Source organism: Cervus canadensis, chromosome 1 (genome assembly GCF_019320065.1).
Source record: "Cervus canadensis isolate Bull #8, Minnesota chromosome 1, ASM1932006v1, whole genome shotgun sequence".
Taxonomy (NCBI): domain Eukaryota; kingdom Metazoa; phylum Chordata; class Mammalia; order Artiodactyla; family Cervidae; genus Cervus; species Cervus canadensis.
In genome coordinates this window covers 35,182,046-35,207,793 of record NC_057386.1, presented here as the reverse complement: position 1 = coordinate 35,207,793, position 25,748 = coordinate 35,182,046, and the positions used below count along the sequence as shown (strand labels likewise).

Here is a 25,748-nt window from a genome sequence, read left to right as displayed (position 1 = left end):
CCGCGGCAGGAAGGGGACGCCGCGACTTCCGGACCTCCCCAGTTTCTCCGATCCTGGCTGTGTGGGGCTGCTGGGGACTTAAGAGTGACTGCTGGTGATGGCCGCGGCCGTCGCTATGGAGACAGGTGAGTAACGCTCCGAGCCTCGTGTTTTGTCAAATAGAAACTGTCCCAGGCCCAGACACCTGCTTCCCGGAATTTTTTGAGAATCCAGGCCCAACTCCCGGCAGAGTGAGTGATCGGAGCGGGAGGGACCAGGGCTCTTCTAGCGTCTGGAAGGGCGAAGGTAATTTGGCTTTTTCAGAGTTTGTTTTGTTGGCCGATCCTTTCTCCCCGTTGGTTATTCAAACACTGGCCCCACCGGCTTCCGGCAAGACTAAAGGAGAGATTTTGGATCATAAATCGCTTCCTCGAGTTGTTTTTTTTGTATCTCAGATGAGCTTGCCTAAGTTTAAAATATCGTCAGCGAACTCTTGTATTACCGTGCCACTTACGGGTCTCACCGAAGCACGCAATTCTTGATCTTGCATACTCACCAGGGTCTCTTTCATCTTGCATTCTGAACATCTCTTGATGGATTTAGCATTTGCTTTGCTTTTGCTAAGCTTGATTACTTAACAGCTTGTAACGTATTATCAAAATAAGGCAAGGCACATTGCTGCAGCTTATCCTACTGATCACTGTGAAGTCCCAACATAGTGGCTCACGAGTGATTAATGTTCTGCTCCATGTATGATCTTGTTTTCTTTGATAATTTAACTTTAGATAAACCTTTTTTTTTTTTTTAAATCAGGGCGTTGCTTTCCTTAGACTTCTAAGGAAGGTTTTTCTTCTCCCACACCCAGTTTAGGAAAACATTTGCATGCTCTTCTTTATGTAACTCAGCATTAGTCAGGTGTCTGTACTGCAGTTTTCTGTCTTCAAATCAGTATTATATACAGTGACATTTATTTTAGATGATTTTGCTATCTTCTCTCCTAGATGATGCTGGAAATCGACTGCGGTTTCAGTTGGAGCTGGAATTTGTACAGTGTTTAGCCAACCCAAATTACCTTAACTGTAAGTTGTTGAGCACCTCATTGAATTGAGTAGCTAGTTATGATTTCTGATAGAGGAGTCAAAATTCATAGTACTATTGGCCCTTTGTATCCTTGAATGCAACCTCAGTTGGTGGAATCTGCCCATCCTGAGGGTGACAGTACTGTCATGGCACTCTGTTGTTTTATACAAGGGATTGGAGCATCTGTGGATTCTGGAGTCTGCTGGGTCTCTTAGAACCAACTCCCTGTGGGTTCTGAGGGATGACTTTAGTATCTAGTTTTATACATTCTCAATAGAATGGAATGACTGTTGCACTTATACTGGTATATATAATTGAGCAAACTGGGACTTCTGTTTTGAATTCAGTGTGTGTTGGTGGTGGGAATGTTATGTAAGGAAATTCTTTACAATTATGTTAGTCACAAATGAGTAGTCCAAGGACTGGTGTGCTCTACAGATGTATTTTTTTTTTTTTATGCCTTTCAGTTCTTGCCCAAAGAGGTTACTTCAAAGATAAAGCTTTTGTTAATTATCTTAAGTACTTGCTTTACTGGAAAGAACCAGAATATGCCAAGTATCTAAAGTAAGTTTAATTTTTATAGTCCTAAACGTGTGTGTACTTTTTTATACTCCAAAGCACTGATGTTTAATAGACTTCTTAGTTTCGCATTGGAAAAAATACCTGTTGAATCTCTGCTCTCCTTTCAGTTGCCTGCATTTTAATACGAGACACACTCATCTCTAACTTAATTGGGATTACTGCAGTATCTACTCACTGGTGTTCCTCCTTTCTCCCTGCACTGCCAAACAAAGAACCACCATTTTCTACACAGAAACCAATTTGGTCTCTTAAAAATAGAAATAACATTCCGTTAGAACCCTTTGGTCGCTTCCCATTGCATGCAGAAGAAAATCTAGTCTCTTAGCCCTGAGTGATCTGTCCCTGTCTCCTCTGACCTTATCTTGTACCACTCCCTGTATCTCACTGAGTTTCTGACCTCAAGGAACCAACCCACAGTCTATATATGCAATGACAACCATAGCCTGAAAATGAAAGAACTTAGAAAGGGGTACTTTTGTAAGCAAGGGTTTCTGGAGGAGGTAACCTTACCTGAGTCTTAATAGCTGCTTTCTTATTTTATATATCTTACATAATAAATACATGAATTTATCATTCAAGTTGTGCAATAGATACTCTCGTTTTAAGGCTTAGTGAAATGCAAGGAGCATATTACAGTCACAAACATTTCTTTTTAATGGTAAAAAATAAGCCTTGAACTCCCACCTCTGCTTTGTCTTAAATAGGTAGTCAAAAAGCAGTGATGAAACATCTAGCCTTTTTTTTCCCCTAAACAAACACAAATTTGAGAGGATAATGTTTCAAACTTGTACTTTGGCCAAGCCACTTTTCTCTGTCTAATAACAGCTGATTTATGAAGTCCACATCCTCCTGTTGCCTCTGGGACCCTTTCCACCCTTACTGGCCCTTTTTTTTTTTTCCCCCTTACTGGCCCTTTATAAAAGAACCACTTATTCATTTAATAATCTAGAGAAAAGATTTTTTTTTTTCACTGGATTGCAACATGTCATATGTATGTATTATAGACTTAGAGACTCAGTGTTGGACACTGAGCCCTAGACATTGTCAGGTTCAATTTTACCCACAACATTGCTGAGATGGTCATCTGTTTACTGGCTGGAGGTTTCCAGTGAACACATACTACTCCATTCAGGGGCAGCTAATTCCATTGTTAGCTAGATTCCAGAAAGTTCCTCCTTGTATTATAACATGATATACCTCTATGTAACTTTAACTCGTGTTCTTAGTTTTGTCCCTTAATTAATCCAGAACCAATCTATGCCTTCTTAAAGAATAGCCACTCAGATATTTAAATGTAAGAGAGGCTGCAAATTAACCCCCATTTCATTTCTGCACAAGGTTTTTGTTTACTAGTTGCCAACATTTAAAGATTGGAGAGTTTCGTATTTTGATCCAGATTTCCAGCTTCTCTTTGAAATTCTGGAAGATCTGGTAATCCCAGGTCTTTGCTCTCCCAGGTCAGTCACTGTCTAGAGCAGAGGAGCAGCTACCTCTTCTAGACAATTTCCTCCACCATTTCACTAATAGCCACGACCTGCAGCTGCAGTTTCTCTCTTCCAGTCAAGGATTCACATTGTTGATTTGCTGGGATCTTTATGTCAGATAAAATCCTTCAGTTCTCATTTTCATCAGTGCTGTTAGTTGAGTTCTCCATTTATTTCCCATTTGTTTTTAAAAAAATCTAAATGCAAACTTTGCTTTTGTATCTCCTCTATTTCATCTTGTTGGTTGATGCTATAATTGTAGCCTATTAAAATACTTATAGTCCCTTATTTTGAGCGTGCTCTTCTCCAAGTCTTATAAATGATCATGTATGTCTAAGTTCCAGTTATTGAGAAGTAGCATTTGTTACTTGAAGACAGTCCTCTTGGTTATCACATTAATTTATTTTATGGAGGAAGAAACTAAACCTTAAGAAAGATTAATTAAGTACCCTGTTCAAGGACACCCAGCTGGAGAATGGGCAGAGCTGGTTTCAAACCTAGGTCTTTGTTGATAGAACATCCTCATGCGAAGGAAGTAGCTACAGTAGGTGTGAGTAGGGCTTTCCAGCCTTAGCTGCGGACAATTACAAGCAACTATATATCTCTGGCAGAGAAGGCAATGGCACCCCACTCCAGTACTCTTGCCTGGAAAATCCCATGGATGGAACAGCCTGGTAGGCTGCAGTCCATGGGGTCGCTAAGAGTCAGACACGACTGAGTGACTTCACTTTCATTTTTCACTTTCATGCATTGGAGAAGGAAATGGCAACCCACTCCAGTGTTCTTGCCTGGAGAATCCCAGGGACGGGGGAGCCTGGTGGGCTGCCGTCTGTGGGGTCGCAAAGAGTCGGACATGACTGAAGCGACTTAGCAGCAGCAGCAGCACGTATATCTGGGGTATAGGAAGCAAATATTCAATAAGGAAACATGGTGTTGGGCCCTGCTGTTGTCCTCAGACCAGCAGCATCGGTATCACTTGGTAGCTTGTTAGAAATGCAGAGCTCAGGCTCCACCCCAGACTTTTGATGACCTGGTTCAGCTGGTGGCTGCTAGTTTTCTCTGTATCAAGTTACTTGTTTTACGCTTTGTATTTAATACCTATCTTGTGAGGGAATGCTTTGAGACTATATAAATATCTTGTTTCATATTTCAGTCTTTCACCTAACTTTGGCAATCTATGGAAAATACTTGCTTGAAAGCTTTTTCTGTGGTGATTTTCTAATTCCATAATTCTTTATTCATTTGTTAGTTGAAATTCAGTTGTAAGGACAGACTGTTTCCTTGTTCCTGATTTATTTATTCATTTTATAAAGTTACATCAGTATGGACTCCTGGATTCTTTATCTTGTGGGTTATAATTATGTATCTTCTTGAAGTAGTGATCCCGAATATAGCCAGTGGGAGCCCCTTCAAATTGGCTCCTGTGTACTTTCAACATATCCCTATATTTTTCGAGCATTTCTCTTTCTGCCACTGTAATACTCCAGGCTCATCTTGTACTTTCCCCGTGTTAGCCGTAGCATCAGCTGCGTCTCCAACCAGCCCTGGATAATACTATTTAAAACCCATGATCTGGGTACTCAGTGCTCACTGGTCCTGAGTGTCATTGATTCTAGGCTCTCTCAACACATAAAGCTAGAAATGTGTCTCTGTGTATCTATTTCTATATCTGTGTGTGTGTATAAAGCCATGAGTTCATCCTGATGTTTTCGATTCCAACTTAATAACAGAATTCATTCTAGCCTTCCTCCTTCCTTAATCTGAAACTACTTTTCTGAGAGCCAGCAGTTTGGCTTTCTGTTTACAGTGTATTTGCTCAACCTCAGACTATATGTACATAATTTCAGAATTTTTATATCCCTGTGGAAAACTGGAATACAATATCTGTGCATAGTTTTTCCTGAAGTTGACCCACTTTTAAAAGCTGTCTTCTTATCATAGTTTATGGAAAACCAATAGGTATTAAACACATAATTATGAAAATAAAGTGTTCCTGTTCCTTACCGTGGAAATCACCAGAAGAGAATAGTGTGATTTGCCCCCAGATGTTGACCAGTTCCAGTTGACAGTTACGCTGTTTACCAGTTACTGTGTGGTCTTAGGTAAATTATTTAATCTTTCTAAGCTTACATTTTCTCACATTTGAAAATTTTGCTGACTTTTGATGATTAGCTTTTCTGTATAAGCAGAAAAAATATGTATTACCAAAGTATACCAAGTTAATGTTACAGAAATGATAGACTGCAAAAGCATGTTTAAGTGAGTTAACTAGAGCGTGGTATTATTATGTCAATCATTAACTTATAAACTTAACCCCAGGTACCCTCAGTGTTTACACATGTTAGAACTGCTCCAGTACGAACACTTCCGCAAGGAGCTGGTGAATGCTCAGTGTGCGAAATTTATTGATGAGCAGCAAATTCTGCATTGGCAGCACTATTCCCGGAAGCGGATGCGCCTTCAGCAAGCCCTGGCGGAGCAGCAACAGCAGAATAACACATCAGGAAAATAAAAAGCTGGATCCCGACCAGGCTCTTAAGACATGTATATATTGCTTTTGTACAGTGAAGAAGAAAAAAAAAAGACTGTTCCTGCGTACCTTTATTATGGTAGCAGCCAGAACCATTAGTGTGCTTATTTAATTGAACTTTTATTGTTACTAGATTATTTCTGTTAAACCTGAATTGTTTTACTTTGATTTCCCTGTGGATTTGTAAGCTTTTATTAGTATTTAACACAGAAATGTTTGAAGAACAGAAATGTTAGGTGCTGTAGACCTATTTAAGGCAGTTGGGCATGAGACAGGTCTGTCTCCTGGAGCCTTGCTGTCCCTCACATCAGCTACCCCACCCATCCTCTGCAGAGAGATAGTCAGTGACCTCTTGACATCAGACACCAGGAACGGCATTAAGGTTTTTAAATTCTACAGGCCGGAGACATACCTGTGTCACGAGCTGCTTTGCAAGAGAGCTTTAAGGAAGAATCATTGGTATGTCACTGACCTAGTAATGGCAGGGAGAAGACTGGTGGTTAACTACTAATTGGACTCTTGACCTTGGACTAGAACAAAGGTGAGGCGCCTCAGATACTTGTACTCATTTGAGAAAGCTGACATTTATTTGGCAGATACCACAAAGCCAGGTCCTGAGAATGCAGGCTTAGCTGCGTTCTCATTTTATCCTCAGAATGATCCATGTTCATAAAGGAGGAAACTGAGGTTTAGACAAGTTAAATAACTTGCCTAGGGTTACAGTTAGTCATAACCATTGAGACTGACTCATAGACTGGAGTCCTTCCCACCACTAGGTTATATAGTCTCTGATCTCTTGGCCACCCACCTCATCCCAGTGAAGCACATCCAGAGAGCTGTGACAACACTGCCAGCATTAGGCAGAGGCTGGAGTAGATGGCGCTGGACTTTCCTTTGGTGGTTAGGTTAAGTTCTACACTGTAAAGCCAAAGGTGTTTTAGGAATAATGATTCTTTGTAAATTCATGGAATTTAAGGTAAAAGATCCTAACTCCTTTAAGATTTGGAAGCTGTCTACTGGACTGTTAGGGTCTTTGAGGTATTTGTCATCTCCACTAATACCTTTGTGCTACTACTGCCACTCCTAAAGACTTATTTTACCTATGGTAGCTTAAAAGTACCCTTGTTATTGTTTAGTTACTAAGTCGTGTCCGGCTCTTTGTGACCCCATGGACTGTAGCCTGCCAGGCTCCTCTGTCCATGGAAGTTTCCAGGCAGGAATACTGGAGTGGGTTGCCATTTCCTCCTCTAAGGGATCTTCCCATCCTAGGGATTGAACCCATAACATCCCCTGCATTGCAGGCAGATTCTTTACCACTAAGCCAATGGAGAAGCCCCAAAATACCTTTATATTAAAGCAAACTTGAGGGTTCAGGAGCATTTTAATAGTGCTCTATTGTTTAGATACATATCAATTTCTTTTACATCATCCTTGATTAATTTACTTATTGTTAACATGAATTCAAAGCAGACATACAGTTTCTTTTATAGTAGAGCAAATTTGGAAATAGACACAATTTGCCATCAGCAAATCTTAATCTTCAGAAAACAACATCTCCACAAGGTTGGCCTGAAGACACTCAGATTCTACCAGTTTTTGAGGCTGTAAGAGAAGAACAGTCATATCTTAACCCACGGTTACAAAAATGTTATTAGGAAGGGAATGAGTTGTTATGCTTTGAATGACACAAGTCTTGAAACAGAGAAATTATCCCATACAGAAACTATCAACTAGTTGTAACAAGTTTTATGAAGTAGTTAAAGATATTTACCTTAAGGTGAATCATTAAAATACTTGGTTCCCTGGACTAAAACAGGAGACAGCAAGTCCAATTTCTCCCCTTCCCCTTAACTCTAATTGAGAATCCCAGGGCCATGACTAGAGGAGGTGCCCTTTCATTTCCTCCAGGATTATGAATTAAGTTGAAAACAACTATTGATGCCACTGTTTTAAGGAATTATATGTGAGTCAGCTTTCTTCAGCAGTGCTTACAGAATTTTAAAATAAGAGTGGCTTTTAAAAGTCACAAAAAAACCCCCAGTATTTGCTTTATTAATACGTCATTGGGATTGGCCATAGGGATGAACGGCCAAGTTGTCTGTTTTGAATGCACTGTGGAGAGCAGTGTGATGTTTGGGATGAAATGTCAAGATCTTTTCAAATTTCAATCCAGAACAAGTGAAGAATTTTGATAGGGTGAATTGTATCTCCAAAACGGTTAAAGAAGGATACTCACTGTTCCATACTTAAGTAGTGTAGGCACTGCAGTTAATTTCAGGTTTTTCCTGAAGTCATTATTTGGATCTTTCCAACTATTTCAAAAAGAGAAAGTGATCATGAAAAACATTTACTTGGTTTCTTAAAGTCTGCTTGATATTTGATACATTCCCACTTTAGCCTTTAGCAATCATTTTTGTTGTAAACATTTAAAAAACCTTGACGTCTATGACCTATTCTCCTGTGCAAAATTTCATTTAAGTGAATATATACTAAGATATAAAATAAATGTAGAGACAATTAAGTTCTGAACTAACATCAAGCCAAATTATTGAATTGCCCTTACCTAATACAAATGGCTGAACATTCAAAATTTTAATTTGTATTTAATATCTTTTACTTGCTTGACTTATCCATGACTGAACCTTAGAACTCAGAAGCTGAATCACAAAGGCCCTTCTCGCCTGTTTGCAAGTCTAGTGTGTGTCTGAGAAATAGAGAACCCATTGCCACTTACTAAGGTTTTTCTCCTACTTGGCAGTAGATGAACACACATCCTTCACCAACATGCTTCAGCCCCTCTCGTACGACTGGTTCAGCTTTTTAAAAAGTTGATAAAAATGAAAGTAATTACTAAACCAACTCTACAATCAGGCGCTGACAAACAGCGTCCCTCTCCTTCCCCTCAGTCTTGGTAAGTACTTAGACGACCGTGCAGTTCACTGAGGTTAACACAAGTTAGGTGTTTTTTTTTTTTTCTGATTGGAGAAATCAGAAATCTTTTAAGGGTAAGGTCCGCCTCTCAGTTCTGATTTGTCCCCAGGCCACAGCGCCCAGCACAATCAAAGGCAAAAATCTTTGCTGAATTAGAGAAAGGAGACCATCTCACGTGTCCTGCAAGACACTAGTCATACTGGGGAAGTGAAAAGTTCTAAAGGACTAGATTCCAAGATTACCCGGATCGAATGATTAGAAGAGCACTTTTGGTGGGGCGTGAAGGTCTTAACATATTGAGGAGAGTCGGTACAGGGTAGGAGAAGGCAAGAGGAAAGCTCAAATCGCCCTGCGGGACTCCGGGAGCAAGACTTCCTCCGCTTCCCCTCCACCCGGCTATCTGGCTATAACCTCGGCCTTCCAGGCACTTCCTCTGGGCAGCTGCCTCCCGAATCCTGGCCTCACCCTGCACGCAGTCGGGGCACCAGCTTTTTCCTTCGGCGTCCTTAGAACCAGAAAAGTAGGCGAAAATGGTCTTGCCACTGTGCTGCTCCACCACCTGCATGAACTCCTCGTAGCCGGACACGCTCACCTCTTCGTAGCTGGCCATCGGGAAAGCGTGCCTCGGAACGCTAGTGGAGTCTCGGGTTCCGCCACTGGGGGGTGGGGCTCTGTGCGGGGTGGGGCGAAGCAGCTTCTGAATGGGCGGGGGGTAGGGCCGGGCATGGGGGAGCCCGCCCGGCTCCGCGGTGCTATGGGAGCCTCTGAGGGCCAAAACTCCTCCGCACAGTTTGTCTGCTCTGCCTTGTCAGGTCTTTCTGTGCCGGCGGCACCCCGAAACCCCGGCTTCTGCCCCAGTCTGGTCCCGGTTCCAGCCCCATATGCAGTGGCTGCAAAACCTGCCGCGGCGCAGTCCCTGAGCCCCTTGGTGGCTCCGGAGTTTTAACGGCTCCCAAGTTGCCCTGCGCCTGTTGCCATGGCGACTGGGCCAGCGGCCGGAAGCGGGGCCTAGTCGCGACCCACCCCCTGCCGGCTTCCTGGTAGCCGCGCCGCTCCCCAGGCCAGGTGGGCTCCGGCTGGAGCTGGGGGGATTCTGGGAAGCTGCGTTAGGAGTCCGGGATCTGAGGGAGAGGAGACTTTGACCCGGGGCGGATCCTGCCGCTTGTCGGCACTAGTTACCTTTTCTTCTGCCGAGGCTTTAGTTGGGGGCGGGCGTCCGGGACTGGGCGGGGGTAGGGGGCTGGGAGGGAAGAAGGCTTGGAGGGCTGAGTGTGTGAGAGCGTGTGTGGAGCCGCCCTCGGAGCTGGTGCTGAGACAGAAAGTGCCCCGGGGCTGCGAAGGGAAGGCGGGAGTCATCCTGGAGCGATGAGTGGGGCGGCTGGCCAAGGGGCCTTGCCCGGGCCGAGTGTGCGCGAGCTCGCGGCGGAGAGACCGGGCCTATGCGTGGGACCCAGCCGGTCCGGACTCGCAGTCCGGCGGCCGTGGGGAAAGAGATGGGGTGCAGGGATGTTCCGAGGCCGTGGAACTAGGCGCCGGGCGAGGTCCTTCGTGCGGGAGACGCGCTGCGTGAGTGCGGACAGGCTGCTGAGTCGTCGGCGGCCTTGGGGGAGAAGACAAGCAGCGGGAAGAGCCCAGGCCTCGGGGGAGAACGAGGCAGCGGGAACACCTGGCCCTGCAGGCTCGGTGGAGGCTGCACGAGACCGTGGGACCGTATGGGTAAACGGGGCTGTGAGGGAACCGCAGGTGGTGGGGCCTGTCGGCTCTGTGTGGGTGACTGGCACTGGGGAGGAGGAGACTCTTTACAGGAGTCCCCGGGGCTGTGAGAGGAAAGGTCGTCCGGGATCCATGGGGCATGGGAGCATTCTGGAACTGTGGTTGAAAGTGCAGGCTTTGAGGGCAGCTTCAGGAGGTGGGCAACGAAGCAGAGTCGAGCTCCATCCTGTGCCCGCAGGAGAGGGGCCGGTGGAAAGGGGGGTTCCTGGCCGGGCTTCGTGGGTAGAGACCAGCCGTGAAGGTCTCACCGGACCGTGGGTGAAAGGACAGGCGGGGGCAGCCCCCCGGGGCCGGGGACTATCCATCCCTCCGGGCCCAGGGGCAGGCTGTGAGAGGGCCATGGGCTGCTGTGGGCAGGGCCAGGCTATGAGGATGCCACCTGTGGCTGTGCCTGAGACTCTGGAGGCAAGTTCTGGGATTGCCCCACACCTGCCCGGGAGGGGACAAACTGTGGGGGTGCCTGGGCCCTTGGAGGGGATTGGCTATGGGGTTGCCCCCAGCTCTTCAGTAAAAGGACTGACTCTGCGGGTGCCAGGGGCCGCGGGGTGGCCTGAGGCTGTGGAGGTACCCAGAGCTGTGGCGGGAGAGCTCTGCTGTGGGGGGGTTCCGGATCCTTGGGGGAGACAGCGGGCAGCACAGGTGCCTGGGGCTCTGGCACAGGAGGTGATCTGTGGGCACACCCCAGGCTTGTGGGGGAGAGGGCAGACCACAGCTGTGCACAGAGCGGCCCAAGGGGACACCCCCTCTGTGGGTGCCCCAGTTGTGCCACGGAGGAGGCGCGCTGTGGGGGAGACAGGCCCAGGGACTCTTCCTGGCCTGTGGGGCACCAGACAGCCTATGGAGGTGCCTCGTGCGATTGAAGAGGGAGTGCGATGTGAGGGTGACCCGTGCTTCAGGGAGAGGGGACAGGCCGGGTGGGCAGAGACAGGCTCTGGGGGCAACTCAGGGTCCTGGGAAGCTGCCCAGACTGCGGGCTGGGCAGTGTGTGGTCCTGAGGAGCAGGAGGCAGGCCCTGGCAATGTTCCAGGCCACTGGGGTATAGGACAGGCTACAGGGGTACCTTGGGCTCCCAGGACGGAGACAGGCTGTGGGTGTGTCCTGGGTTTGTGGGGAACACAGCAGCCATTGGGGCTGTCCCAGGCGGTGGGATTATCGGGGACCAGAGGAGTGCAGACCAGCTGCTGCTGCGTTCCAGGCCTGTGGGCTAGACAGCAGGCTCTGGGGGTGCCTCTGGCTGAGGCAGTGCCAGCCACGGTCAGAGAGCCCTATGGTGGGAACGTCTTGAGTCTCCTGGAAAGGAGGCAGGCTCTGGGGGAGCAGGAGGCTGTAGTGCCCGCCGCTGTAGGGAGTCCTGGGTCTGTGTGTCAGGAGACTGGCTGTGGGGACGCTTCCTGTCTCTGCCTGAGGAGACAGGCTGTAGGGCTGTCTGAGCGCGTGAGGGTGCCAGAGCCAGCTGGGGTATCCAGCTATAGATGTGCCCTAGCTCCGTGTGCGCTAAATCCCGGGGGTGAAGCTGCCCGGGTGCCCGCCGCTGTATGGGTGTCTGACTCTGTGGGTCAGGAAGGCAGCTCCAGGGAGGACTGGAACCTGTGGGCAGGGGTTCATGCTGCCGGGAGACCCACGGCCTCAGGGGTACCCATGGCTCCCCAGGAGCTGTGGTTGGCAGGGGAGGATGCTGGCTCGTGGGGAAGGAGACAGAGTGCCAGGGTGCCCATGCCTGCTGAGGTGCCCTGGGCCCCTGGGGTGTGTGGTCCTCTGGGGGTGGAGACTGGCTCTGGAGGTTTCTTGCACTTGCCAGGGGGGAGACAGACAGCAGGAGTTTCTCTGACTGCAGGGGTGTCTGCAGATGCTGGGGTGCCCATGGCTCTCAGGGCGCCTCGGCCTGTGCAGGAGGTGGCTTGTTCTGGAGGTGTCTCATGCTTATGCGGGGAGAGAGAGACAGTGTGGGGACCTACAGATGCCATGGATCCCACCAGAATGGGGATGCCCTCCACTGCCAGAGTGCCTGGGCCCATGAGTGAAGAGATGGGGCCTGGGGGCATCTCAGGCTTGGCGGGAGGGAGACAGTCTGGGGGAGCATGTGTGACCATGGGGCTGCACACAGCCATGGGGATGCCAGGGCCTGTGGGGGAGGAGATGCTCTCTGGGCATTTTTCGGGCTTATCTGGAAGCAGACAGACTGCTGAGGTGCCGGTGGCAGCTGCCAGCATTTCCGTGACGGTGGGTGTGCCCTCAGCTGCCGGGGCCCCTGGGCCGCTGGTGGGCGATGTTACTTCTGGGGATGGCTCAGGTGTATGGGGAAGGAGACCCATGACTGAGGTGCCCATGGCTGCCAGGGCTTCAGGACTTGTGGACAGGGAGACTGGCTCTGAAGGCGTTGCAGACGCGTGGAGGAGACCTGACAGAGCCGTCCCTGAGGCTGCGAGGGTGCCTTTGTCTTTGGGGGTGCTTGCCGCTGTAGAGGTTCCCATGGCACGGCCTGGGCCTGCAGTGGTGTGGGTGACTGGGCCTGCAGGAGAAGAACCCAGGGCAGCTGTCTCTGACCTCACGGGGGTGAGGAGACAGTTCGCAGAGGGCCCCGAGGCTCCCCCCACAGGGGAGATCGGAGGTAGGAATGTCCTGGGGCTGGTGGGGAGGAGCCAGCCAGTGGGGGTGTCTTACACCTGTGGGCGCGGGACCAGGTTATGGAGGTGCCTGAGGTCAGCGGGGGAAGAACTGGACTATGAGAACATGCCAGGAGTGTCCAGAACAGGTGGGACTGTGGGGGAGAATGAAGCTGAGGAGGTGCCCCAAGAGTCACAGGAGGAGACAGGCATCGGCCTCATCAGAGATCACGCACGGCAGGGTGGGAGGAGACAGGCTGGAGGAGAGTCTGCCGTCAGGGCGGGGGGAAACAATTTGGGAGACAGTTTTGAGGGGGAGGACAGATTGAGGGGGGCATTCCACTAGTAGGGATGGCGTTGGGGGATCCTGGGGCTCTTGGGGAGGGAACAGGTTGGGGAGAAATTTGTCCTGTGGTGTAGGGATGTCTTGGGATGGAGAAGAGAGGCTTTGTGGAGACACCTCACCACATATGGGATGGCATATTGGGAGAATTCCTGGTGCAATGGGAAAGGGACAGGTTGCAAGGAGAGCGATGTCCTCTCCTTTGTATGGGAACTTTGTGTGGGGGAAAGGTTTGGGGCCGGTGTCCCTGGACTTTGTGTGTATGTTTGTGTGTGTGTGTAGCATCACTTGAGGTATTCTGGAACTGTGGGATCATCTAGTTTTTTCCTGTTGGAGAATGGACCCATAGGCCTTCGGCATCCAGCCAGGGAGTACTGACCTTGTGAAAGTCCCAGCTGCTGAGAGCTTGACTCTGCAGGCTCCTTCCTCCTGCGGCTCCAGCCCCCGAACCATGATGACATCAGGCCAGTTGGGATGGCCTCACTCGTGTTCCTCCTCCTATCTTCGCTTTTGAGCGTATCTCTACAGCCTTAGAAACAAGGAATCTTTATATTCCTACCCGTGTATCAGTCTTTAAGCAAATCCAGTCTACAATCCTTGGCTTTATTCAAAAGTTTAGGGAAATCCTGAGTTTCCCAGTTGAGTTCCTATTGAATTATTTAAGAGGACAAGCTCTCCCCAAGCATTTAACGCTGGTCAACTTATGGAAAATCTGCTTAATTCGACAAATGTTGAGTTGAATTGTCTACCATGCTCAAAACACTGTGTTGGGGGAAATCTCAGAGAAGCACATGACAAGGCCCTTCCCCTCAAGGAACCTTGTCTAGCTGGGAAGATGAGACAAATACCTGTGAAATAGGTAAAGAACAACACAAGCAAATGGGTGAGTACAGGGGGCGTGGTGTCTATAAGGAGGCATTCAGAACAGGGAGAGGCCCTCCCATGTGGTTTACAAATCACTTGCCTATCTTTAGACAGCTGTAGGGTGGGGGGAAGTTAGGGTGAATCTGAAGATGTACAGAGGTCATTCTGCTAGTTCCTGGCTGTTTCTGGCATACGTCTAGGTATTCTGATGCCGCCAGTTTATTTAGAGTCATTGAGAGTTAGAATCTTTTGAGCTACCTAGAAGAGTGAAGTGTACTGCTTTTTGATTGGTAGTTAGAATTTATTAACGTAGACTGTATATCCATAAAACTTCCTGATGGAAAGTGCTTGTTTACCATAGAAGAGCTCTGTTTTTGGAATAACATCTTAATGGCGACCCTTGAGATGTGAAATTTGGAATGAAAAGGACTCAAGAAGTAGTCATTAGGCTAATTGTCGTCGTTTACTCAGTCATGTCTGGGACTCTGCGACCCTATGGATTGTAGGCTGCCAGGTCCCTCTGTTCGTGGGATTTCCCAGGCAAGAATACCAGAGTAGGTTGCCATTTCCTTCTCCATTGGATCTTCTCAACCCAGGAATTGAACCTGCGTCTTCTGCATTGGAAGGCAGATTCTCTACCGCTGAGCCATGAGGAAAGCCCATGTCATTAGGCTAGTGTGTCCCCTATTCTCGTGGAAGGTAGACTTTTCAACAGTGTAGTTGTTTTAGTATATGAAAGAAACCATCACATACCTGTCTTTAAGCTTTCTCTCTGCAGTGTGAGGTTGCTATGGACTACTAAAATATTCTTACATGAGTTTTACATAAGTAAAACACAATGCTTTCACTTTGTTTGAAAAGGTTGGTCTAAAAGTACTTTCTTTTATGTCAGGCAATGATTTTAGGGGAAAACTGTTGGCCAATGACTGAGCTTTCACTATCTGTCTACACTGTCTGACACCATGGGACCAGGCAGACCAGCCTCAGCCTGTGTTCATCTAGCATCTGATGTGCAACTCGATGGGAGGAGTGACCCCAGGAAACTTCAGACCCAGGTAGTTTCGTTTTATTTTTCTCTTCCGATTTTTGTTATGAAACATTTCAGAGAAAGAGAAAAGGACAATGAACACGTTTCAGATCACCTTTTAGATTTAAGCATTATCACGCCTAAGAAAATGGAAAAAAAAAATTCCCTCATATTCTCTAATAATGTCTTCTTTCAGCTTCACCACTTGTCCTCTAAATGTCTTTTTGTATTAATGAAAATCCTCACACATACAGCAAGCTGCATTTTACAGTGAATATATCTGTACTTCAGTCCATGCCTCTAGAATCCATTCATCAATCCATCTTACTTTTGGATGCATATCAAAATAAATTGCAGATGTGAGTACCCTAAGTACTTGTGCATGCATATCATACACTAGAATTCTTTCTTTGTATACTGTTTTCTTTTGAGGTATATTTTGCATCTTCAACAACTACATTGAAATGTATACATCTTGTCATATTTGCTAAGTTTTGACCAGTGTGTACACACACATGTATAAATCATATCTCAGATACTGATCATTTCCATTACTCCAGAATGTTCTCTTGTGCCCCTTCCTAGTCAGTCCTGCTGCCCACCCTTCACAGGCAACCACTATTCTGATTTTTTTTCACCACAGATTAGTTTCTGTGTTCTAGAACTTCATGTACACAGAATCATATACTATGTATGCTTTGGTGTGAGGCTTCTTTCACTGGGTGTAATGTTTCTGAGATTGATCCACCTTGTTGCATGTATCAGTAGTTACTTTTTTAATACTGAGTCCTGGACACCTGGGTTATTTCTAGTTTAAGCCATTGTGAGTGAAGCTGCTACATTCTTATACAAATCTTTTTGCAAACATGTTTTCATTTCTCTTGGGTAAATACCTGGGAGTAAAATTACTGGCTCATAGAGTAGGTGTATGTTTAGTTTTTTAACAAAGCAACAGACTTTCCCAAAGCAGTCTGTATCATTTTATGTTCCTACCAGTAATGAATGAGAGCTCCAGCTGCTCACATCTTTGCCAGCATTTGGTGGTGGTTTTTAGTTGTAACTATTTTGGTGGGTGTGTAGTAATATGTCAGATAAAATTTTGACTTAGTTTCAGATTGACAGAGAAGTTGCAAGAATGGTACACAGTGTTCCTGGATACTCTTCTCCCAGATTTCAACTTTTTATTACATGTCCCCTCTCCCTTTCTCCCTTCCTCCTTCCTTTTTCTTTTCTCTCTGTCTCGCTTCACACACACACACACACACACACACATGCAATTGTTTTCTGAACTGATTAAGTTAAGGACATGATATCCTTTTGCCCCTAAATACTTGTGCTTGTATAATCGTGGTATAGTGATCAAAATCAGGAAATTAGCATTAAAATGATGCTATCATGTCATCTACAGACCTCACTGAGATTTTGTTAGTTGTTTCAATAATGTCCTTAACAGTGAAAGAAAATCCAAAATCATGAGTTTTGTTATGTTTCTTTAGTTTCCTTTAATCTGAATGATTTCTGAGTCTGTATTTCATGACATTGACATTTTTGAAAAATGGAGACCTGTTACTTGAGGATTTCCTCTCAATTTGAGTTTGTCTGAAATTTTCTCATAGTTACATTTAGGTTGTGCACCCATAGTGGGAAAACCACTGAAGTGATGCTGAGTTCTTCTCAGTGCATCACATCAGGAGGTACATAGGTCGATTTATTCCCATTACTGACCATGTTCACTTTTATTGTTTAATTAAGGTGGTGTCTGCCATGTTTTCCATTGTAAAGTTATTTTTTTACCTTTTGTAATTGGAAGTTTCTGTCTTTGAGACCATGTTAATATCCTTTTACTTCCGAGACTTCATTTGCTTTTAGCATTCATTGATGACTTTTGCCTGAGTCAGTTTTTTATTATGACAGTTGACAAGTGGTGATTTATTTATATCAGAAGATACTTTTAGCATTTTACTTAATTCAATATGATATTCAAACGGTCTCTGATTTGGTCAGTGAAGTGAGAGTCACTTCAAGTTGATTCCAGTGTCCTTTTCACATTGCCATCAATCTTTGACCACTTTTTGGTATAAAAAGATATGCCAGGCTCAGCGTATTTTGCCCTTTCCCAGCCATTCTTGAAAGGAGCCTTCACCCCTTTGGTGGTGAATGGGTTTTAGAAGTCACCGTCTAGGTGCTGGACATGCTCATTGGTTCCTGGATGTCAGCGTTTTGTCCTGTGCTGTCCCCGAGGACAGAGATGGGAAATAGCTGTGTACACGCATGTGCCCGAACACAATTCATATGTGTTCACATCTCACATCTGCGTTCACATCTGCGCTCACATCTGCGTCCCCTCCTCCTTCCTTCCTCTCCTCTCTCTTACTCCCTTCTTTCCCTCCTTTCTCTGTGTCTGTCTGCCTGTCTGCCTGCCTATCTGTCTATATTAAAACTCTCTGAGTGCACATGCTGCTGCTGCTGCTGCTAAGTAACTTCAGTCGTGTCCGACTCTGTGTGACCCAATAGATGGCAGCCCACCAGGCTCCCCCGTCTCCGGTATTCTCCAGGCAAGAACACTGGAGTGGGTTGCCATTTCCTTCTCCAATGAGTGAAAGTGAAAAGTGAAAGTGAAGTCGCTTAGTCGTGTCCAACTCTTAGTGACCCAATGGACTGCAGTCTACCAGGCTCCTCCATCCACGGGATTTTCCAGGCAAGAGTACTGGAGTGGGGTGCCATTGCCTTCTCCGCTGAGTGCACATAGGTATCTCCAATCCAGTCCAACACTTCCCATCTGTAACTCCCATATTCAAGAGTGTAAAATCAGTTTCCAGTTACCCACAGTGTGTGTACTCATTTGCTTAATCCTAGAATGTACAAAAGTGTTTGAAAATTGCAACCCATGCCTCTGCAAAGAAAAAGAACACTGCAGATTAGAGCTCAGTATTTGTTTAGAGAACTTGTTGTCTTTAGCCTGAGGGCAGATAGTCCAAATGCTATGTTCACATGTTGATTGGGTTGATTTTTTTTTTAAACCCTTACTTTTTAGTGTGGTTATGTTAGTCTTTTGAACTTCAGTTTGCTTCATTGGTTTCTGTTAGTATTCATTTTTAATGTTTTCCTTCATCCTTCTGAATTTTGTTTATTATCTCTTTCCCCTTTCCCCCTCTTCTTCTCTTCCTTCCTTTCTCTGCAGTGTATGTGAAACATTGACGTGATTCCAAACAAATTTATGCAGAAAAGAACGTTCAGTGAAATATTACCACCCTCCATCCCCCCAACCATTCCCTCTGTCCTTTCCACCCAATTCCTCCCCATACCCTGTAGATACCTTATCTTATTATTATTTGATTTTTCTTTCCTATGTTTCTTTTTGCACAAGTGATCAGCTGCATGTGTCCTTTCTCATGAACTATCTCTCCCCTCTTTTGAAGGGTGGAATAACCTGCCAATACAGGAGGCACAGGAGACGTGGGTTTGATGCCTGGGTCACGAAGATCCCCTGGAGAAGGAAATTGCAACCCACTCCAGTGTTCTTACCTGGAGAGTCCCATGGACAAAGGAGCCTGGTGGGCTATGGTCCATGGGGTTGCAAACAGTTGGACACGACTGAGCACGCATGCACGCACGTATTACAGATACTCTTTTTTGCACGTGTTCTTTGCACTGACCAGCACGCCTGAGAAATCCCTACACATGGGTTCTTGCACATCTTTCTCATTCTTCTTTACATCTTCATGGTACTCTTCTGTGTGGGTGTACCATAGACTGAGACATGCTTTTACATGGGCATTTAGGTCAATTTCAGTGCTTTGCAGTTGCAAACAACACATGTATGCTCTGTGCAGATGTATTGTTGGGGGTATATCTTCAGAATATATTTCTGGAAGTGAGACTGCTAGGTCAGAAGGCAAATGCATGTGTGGTTTTGTTCATTGTTGCCAGAGTCCCGTCCCTGGGACCTGTATTCCCACCAGGACCCTGTGAGCAGGCCTGTCTTCCCACAGCCTTGCCAGCAGCTTGCGTTGTTGTGTCTCTTAATTTTGCTGCTCTGTTGCCGTCTCAGTGTATTTTTAATTAGTATTTTTATGAGCCTGACCAACATTTCATGCATTTAAGGGTCATATTTCTATCTTTCTTTGTTGTTGTTAATTGTTCATGTGTTTTTACCATTTTCTACTGAGTTTTCATCTTTTTTTCACCTCAATTTTTAAGATTTCTTTATATATGGGAGCCCTGTGTATTTGCAGATATTTTTCCAGTTCTTTCCAGATGGTGTTCTTTTTTAACCATAAAAAACAAGTTGTTTATCACTCTTTTATTGCATGTGGATTTTGAGTTATAGTTGGAAAGCCTTTCTCTACACCCAGGTTAAATAGGAATTCACTCTTTATTTATTTACTTTAGTACATATATCAAATCCCCTAGGTATTTTAGGTCATTTTTCACTCTGGGGGGAAGGATTTCTCTAATAAGGCCAAGTACTGTTCCAAGTACTGTTCCTCATTCTGTGCACTTTCCAGATGGTAACTTTTTTTTTTCCCTCTCTCTCATAATCTCTGTTTCTTTTCCCTAAAATTTTTTTCCTTCAGTTTTCTCACACTGGGTTTATTTTAAACTGACTCTTCATGGACATGATTATATAAACACACATTATCATGTGCACTGTGAGAGTTGGGGAGGCTATCTGCACGAACAAGACATCTTTGTACAGGCCTTGCCGAGCTTGCTGGCAGAATCTTCCAAGGCTGATGACCTGCCACAGACATGGACAGGTCCAAAGCCACAGACGATTTGCTCCTTTTGACATAGTAATCCCAGAACAGATAATTTATCCTCGGGACATAATTTGCAAAGAGAAAAAAAGATAAATGCATGGGAATATTAATTGAACTAATGTTTCTATTATTGGAAACCCTGGAACAATCTCAGTCTTTAATAATAAGATTATAGTTAGGATAAGCATGAAAAGGCCATTCATTGGATTTTGAAAAATGCAACTATGAAAAATAATAAAACTTGTGGGAAGATGGAAGCATGCCTGTGTTTGTTAAGTGAAAAACAAAACCTGTGTCTGTGATGATGATGAAGTTGTTTAGTTGCTAAGCTGTGTCTGACTCTTTTGCGACCCCATGGACTATAGTCTCCAGCATGGATTTCCCAGGCAAGAATAGTGGAGTAGGTTGCCTTTTCCTTCTGTAGGGGATCTTCCTGACCCAAGGACTGAACCTGCATCTCCTGCAGTGGCAGGCGGATTCTTTACCACTGAGCCACCAGGGAAGCCCCATCTATCATGATAATAACCTACAAAAACTTAAACCTGCATGAAAAGATGTAAGTGGACTATTTAGAGCAAGATGCACTTAGGTGCAGGATAAAAGATGTGGTCCAACCACTAGATAAAAAGTCTCAGGAAGACATGAAGAAGTATTGTCACTGGCTTAGTTTCTGGGTGGTACATCTGTGGAACAGTTTTCAGGAACACTCGTGATGAACTGTGTTGGTCACTTCCTGGAACCTGACATTTTGACACAGGGCAGAAGTCCACCACTGGGGAGTTGAGAAACTTACTGGTTTTGCTTGAAGCTTTCTGGGTTGACTTTGTGAGGAGGATCATAGTATGCTACTAGTAACCAGAAGGATAATACAGGGGACTCAGTGATATGTAAGAGCTTCCCAGATGCCACCAGTGGTAAAGAACCCGCCTGTCAATGCAGGAGACAGAAGAGACACGGGTTCGATCCCCGGGTTGGGATCTTTGATTTTTCTTCCCTGTGTTTCTTTTTGCACAGATGATCAGGTGCATTTGTACTTTCTCATGAACTTTCTCCTCTTTTGAAGGGTGGTGTAGGTGCAGGAAGTGCAAGTTTGATCCCTGGGTGGGGAAGATCTGCTGGAGTAGGAAATGGCAACCTACTCTGGTATTCTTGCCTGGAGAATCCTGTGGACAGAGGAGCCTGGTGGGCTGCAGTCCATGGGGTCACACAGAGTCGGACACGATTGAAGCGACTTAGCAGCAGCAGCAGATGACTAGGATAGAACCAGGGGTATGCGATCAATTCAAGGGTGTGAGAGTGGCCAATTCTTTGAGTGCAACAGGAAAATAAATACCTCGTAAGCACTAATAATAGTGTGGATGAAATGTTAGAAACTTAATTGTAGACATATGTCAGCTATGCAGTATGGTATTTTTCTAATGTGTGCTTGCTTTTATTTATTTATTTTTTAAAGAACCAGCTGCAGTTTAATAGGAATGTTCCTACACATTCAAGCAACTTGGCAACCCAATACTCTTGCCCACATGGAATTAAAATTGAGAAACTGAAGCACTCATACAACGAGTCTTACCACTGTAGAGATTTAGGTTTTAGAGATGGTCCCTGCCTGAGCAGCTCTGTTTCATTTTCTGTTGTATCAGAAGAGAGACTTAGCTATGCGGTTCATCTGGCCAAAAGAGATGTAAAACGAAGACAGTTTGAAGAACATAGAAAAGAGCATCACCTCAGAAGTCAACCCCATGTCTTTCGGAACTGTGGACACTCTCAGTATAAAACGTCTGACCTTGGGGTGGAAAGAGAGGAATCAAGGAGTCGGGATGCCTATCATGGCAGCCACAAGCCGTCCAAAGTAGAGATTTCCAGCTCAGGCGCCAAGGTATACCTGTACACATCTCATCCAGGACAATCGGGTCTTCCTGTGCCAAATTCTCCACCCACGCGCGATCCAGGCCTTCAGCCACATTCCAGGATAGATGACCACAAAAGCCTATGTGAACACAAATGCCTGCTGGAAGTTCAGCGACTCCAGAAAGAATTGAGCAGTTGTATCCGTAAAATTGAAGCAGTAGCTAAAAGAGGTGAGACAAACTGGACTCTTGACTTTGAAAAAAATGCTCCAAGAGGGTAGAGGCCAAATACATTCTTTAGGACCCCTGCCCCTCATCACTTCCCTTTCTGTCCTTCTGTCACTAGAATGAGCATTCACGACAAGACAGGTGAATTTTGAGTTTGACCAGTGTCTTTTTTTCTGAAGAGTTTGCCCTAGTGTCTTTCCAGCAGAGGCACCTGGAACAGCCCCTTTTCCTTAGGTTGTGCTAGGTAAGCTGAATGACTGAGGGTCCCACCTAGTAATCACAGTACCTGCTGTCTTCTGGAGCCTGAGTGCAAATTATCCTATAATGTTTTGCTTCTGTATCCAGAAGTCCTTCTGGAAAAGTTATTTTTAATCTGTTCAGAAAAGAACATTATATAAAATGTGTATATTCTAGATAAAAACAGTTCTAAGTTGGGCAATGTTTAGATGAGTACGCCACAGTGATAGGGAGCTACAGATGTATGTATGAGACATCTGACCGCAGGGTAGAAAGGAAGGTATATAATCCTCTCATACTGTTTTCTACAATCTTTCAGCATTCTCTACACCCTTGCATTTTCCTGGAAAGTAGAGGATTGGTTGCACATGGAAAATTGGGGGTTACCATAGCTGAGACGTAGGGGAGTCAAGCCTAGCTTTCAGACTGCAAGGCACAGGGAGTTGGCATCAAAAGGAGCTACTGTGCCAGGATAGTAGAGTCTATGATGATCTTTTGCATTTTAAAGTCAAGTAATGTATGCATATGCATGTTACATAATGAATTTAAGGTACGGTACAGAAACAGATTGAACAAAATAGAACAAAAATATGTAAATGAGGGTATTTTGGCATGGGAAAAAAACAAGGAAAGCACAAAGTAAGACTTATTAGGAATGGGCAAAAGATTTGTTTCTAAGCTTCCACAGAATCTGCTAAAGAGGAAAATGTGATCAATTACAGAATTTACAAAGGAAAAAAAAATTGCACAAGGAGAAAATTATGCCAGATATAGAGGTTGGAAGATTTCTCTGGTAGGTCTTCATAGAGAATATGTTGTGTAATATGAACAAGTCAAAAACATTCCTACATCACAATAACAGAGGTGTCTTGGCTCATTTCTCCTAACTTTGCTCAGTGGTGGTCTGTAGCATGACCCCATGGAACAGTGTGGTAGAAACCATGCTCCTGGGGTGAGATAGGGGGAAGCAAAGCCACGAGGCATGCCACTCTACTGATGGCGCCTCGTATAGGAGCCTTAGAGCAGGGCTGCTCAGGTAGTCTTCCAGAAACAATTTCTTTGAGCTAATCGTTTGAAAATATGGAGCAGCAGTGTGTACGAGGGTCTGTTTTCTGACAAATAAGACAAAGGCTTTAGCAAATAATTTTAGTCCTTGCCATCTTAATATGTTAGAGAACGGTTTCCTCTTCTGGGTTCAGGATAAGAAAGTGTAAAAGAAATCTTGCTATATATAAAAATAGGTCAATAAATTATTTTTGTTTAAATGGAAAGCATTATAGATTTGGGTTCAATATAAATAGCTTAAAAATAATAACTGCATAACAGGGGGCTAGGCTGTCCGGGGCATTCGGATTTGATTAACACCTTCCTGTCTCTTTCATCTCGGAGTCAAGTACACAGGCCCCCTTGCTTGTTGCTAGTTTCTTGGCTGATGAAAAATTTTTTGTTATGACAGCCTCATGTTTTTTTCTTAGTAAAACTACAGATCTTTAACCTCATTATCTTTGTGAGCCATTGAAGTTTTTAATCAGCTTTTATATATGGTTTATAATCCACTTTGGCGGGGGGGACATATTTTCAGATCGCGTGGAAGAAGCTTTGGACCCTGATGAGGAGCGGAGGATCCGGGTCAGGAGACAGGAGCAGGCGGTCCGTTCTGCCCGTACGCTCTATGTCCTCCAGCAACAGGTGCGGAGGCACGGGGATGATGGTGGGGCAGGCTTCCCAGGGAATGCGTGCTTTCCGTTTGTGCCAGAAATATCAGCACCGGCCTATCCTACATGGCTTCTGATGTGTTTGTGCGTCTAAGTTTCCTGGATGTGTGGACAAACAGTTCTTCCTCTTTCCGCCCTCCGTCTTTATGTGTCTGTGTGTATACAGCCAAACTCTTTAAATACTGTTTTGTTCATTTTTTTCTGCTTTTGGGGGTCACAGACGCTTGAGGATCTACTGAAGGCTATGTGTCCTTTCCCCAGGAAAAAAGTGCTTATACAGGACATATTTTTGTAGACAAGTTTAAGTGGATTGGTTACCCTGAAATCCTTGGTTCCCAGTAATGCAGCTTGTAGTCTTAGAGGAAAGGGACTTTTGTTAGTTTCCCATCCATTGCATGTTTATTGTATATTAGAAACTTAGAAAATAGTAGATGGGCTTTCCTGGTGGCTCAACTGGTAAAGAATCTGCTTGCAGTGTGGGAGACCTGGGTTTGATCCCTGGGTTGGGAAGATCCCCTGGAGAAGGAAATGGCAATCCACTCCAGTATTCTTGCCTGGAAAATCCCATTGACAGAGGAGCCTGGCAGGCTACAGTCCATGGGGTCGCAAGAGTCGGACCCAACTTAGTGACTACACCACCACCACCACATAGTAGATAGTTTGGTTGTCTTTACTAAGTAGTAAAGAATGAAGAATATGTTAAATGTCACTCAGGATACGTTTTGTCATTGTTCAGTTGCTCAGTCGTGTCTGACTCTTTGCGACCCCGTGGACTGCAGCATGCCAGTCTTCTCTGTCTAGGATACATGTAGTGGCTGATGAATAGGCATTTATATTATTTACATTATGGGCAGATTTTTAAAAATGTTTGTTTCAACTATAATTGGAGAAGGAAATGGCAACCCATTCCAGTATTCTTGCCTGGAAAATCCTGTGGACAGAGGAGCCTGGCAGGCTACAGTCCATGGGGTTGCAGAGTCGGATATGACAGTCCATGGGGTTGCAAAATTGACTTCACTCTTTCAATTTTAATGTCTTATTTGTTGGTAAGCATTGAACTTATTTCTGGTCACTTTGGTCACATGTTAGCTTTCTTGCTCTAACCCCAAACTGGGCTCTTTGATTTAAAGATAATGCCTGAGTGAGATTTTGTTATTATTCTTGTTGGCTTCTATTTTGGTCCTTACTCTACACTGCTGTCATAGGGATTGTTCTGAAACACGAATCTTAGCCTGTCAGAGCTCTGCTTGAAAGGTGTGATTGGCTCTCTGTAACTAAGAGGGTGAAAGCTGACTTCTTTCTTTATAATTGACTAATTATTTTCTTTTTGGTTGTGCTGGACCTTCGTTGCTGCACACAGGCTTGTCTGTACCGTGAGCGGGGCCTACTCTAGTCGCAGCGCACAGGCCTCTTAGTGCCATGGCTTCTCATGTTGCAGAGCACGGGCTCTAGGGTGCGTGGGCTTCAGTAGTTGCAGCTTCTGGACTCTTGGAGCACAGGTTCAGTAGTTGTGGTGCATGGGCTTTGTTGCCCCACAGCATGTGGGATCTTCCAGGATCAGGGATCGAACCCTGCATCAGCAGGTGGATTCTTAACCTCTGGACCATCAGGGAAGTCCAAAAGCTGAATTCTTTGGCAGCACGGCACTGAAAACTTCCTGATGTGGCCTCCTACCTTTCCAGAGTCACCTCCTTTAGGTTACGTTCCTCTTACAGTGGGAATCAAGGGATGGGAGGGAAACCTGTGCTGTAGTCACCATCTC

General features: G+C 45.4%; 3 protein-coding genes across 9 annotated transcripts in view; 2 read left to right on the top strand and 1 right to left on the bottom strand.

Annotated features, from left to right (window-relative positions):
* The first annotated feature begins 3 nt into the window (after window positions 1-3).
* Window positions 4-5,885, top strand: MED31 (mediator complex subunit 31). Its single transcript, XM_043477331.1, has 4 exons — window positions 4-125; window positions 981-1,058; window positions 1,527-1,623; window positions 5,445-5,885. Exons 1-4 carry the CDS (start codon window positions 98-100, stop codon window positions 5,635-5,637), a joined length of 396 nt encoding a protein of 131 aa, XP_043333266.1. The 5' UTR covers window positions 4-97; the 3' UTR covers window positions 5,638-5,885.
* A 1,132-nt stretch (window positions 5,886-7,017) lies between these two features.
* On the bottom strand, window positions 7,018-9,430 carry TXNDC17 (thioredoxin domain containing 17). The gene is made up of 4 exons (XM_043477359.1): window positions 9,052-9,430; window positions 8,390-8,471; window positions 7,892-7,967; window positions 7,018-7,257 (listed from the first exon to the last, which is right to left on the bottom strand). The coding sequence occupies exons 1-4, from the start codon at window positions 9,194-9,196 to the stop codon at window positions 7,189-7,191; spliced, it is 372 nt and encodes a 123-aa protein (XP_043333294.1). The 5' UTR covers window positions 9,197-9,430; the 3' UTR covers window positions 7,018-7,188.
* KIAA0753 (KIAA0753 ortholog) overlaps window positions 9,330-25,748 on the top strand; it is a 55,138-nt gene continuing 38,719 nt past the window's right edge. For 5 of the 7 annotated variants that reach the window (XM_043477323.1, XM_043477326.1, XM_043477329.1 and 2 more), the window contains exons 1-4: window positions 13,398-14,188; window positions 15,062-15,224; window positions 21,413-22,037; window positions 23,854-23,960. In XM_043477323.1, the coding sequence (XP_043333258.1) occupies window positions 15,132-15,224; window positions 21,413-22,037; window positions 23,854-23,960 (825 nt within the window). In that variant the 5' untranslated portion in view covers window positions 13,398-14,188; window positions 15,062-15,131. Of the gene's footprint in view, window positions 9,652-9,707; window positions 10,299-13,397; window positions 14,189-15,061; window positions 15,225-21,412; window positions 22,038-23,853; window positions 23,961-25,748 lie in introns of those variants that run through there. The other 2 variants (XM_043477324.1, XM_043477325.1) reach the window with 2 other exon arrangements.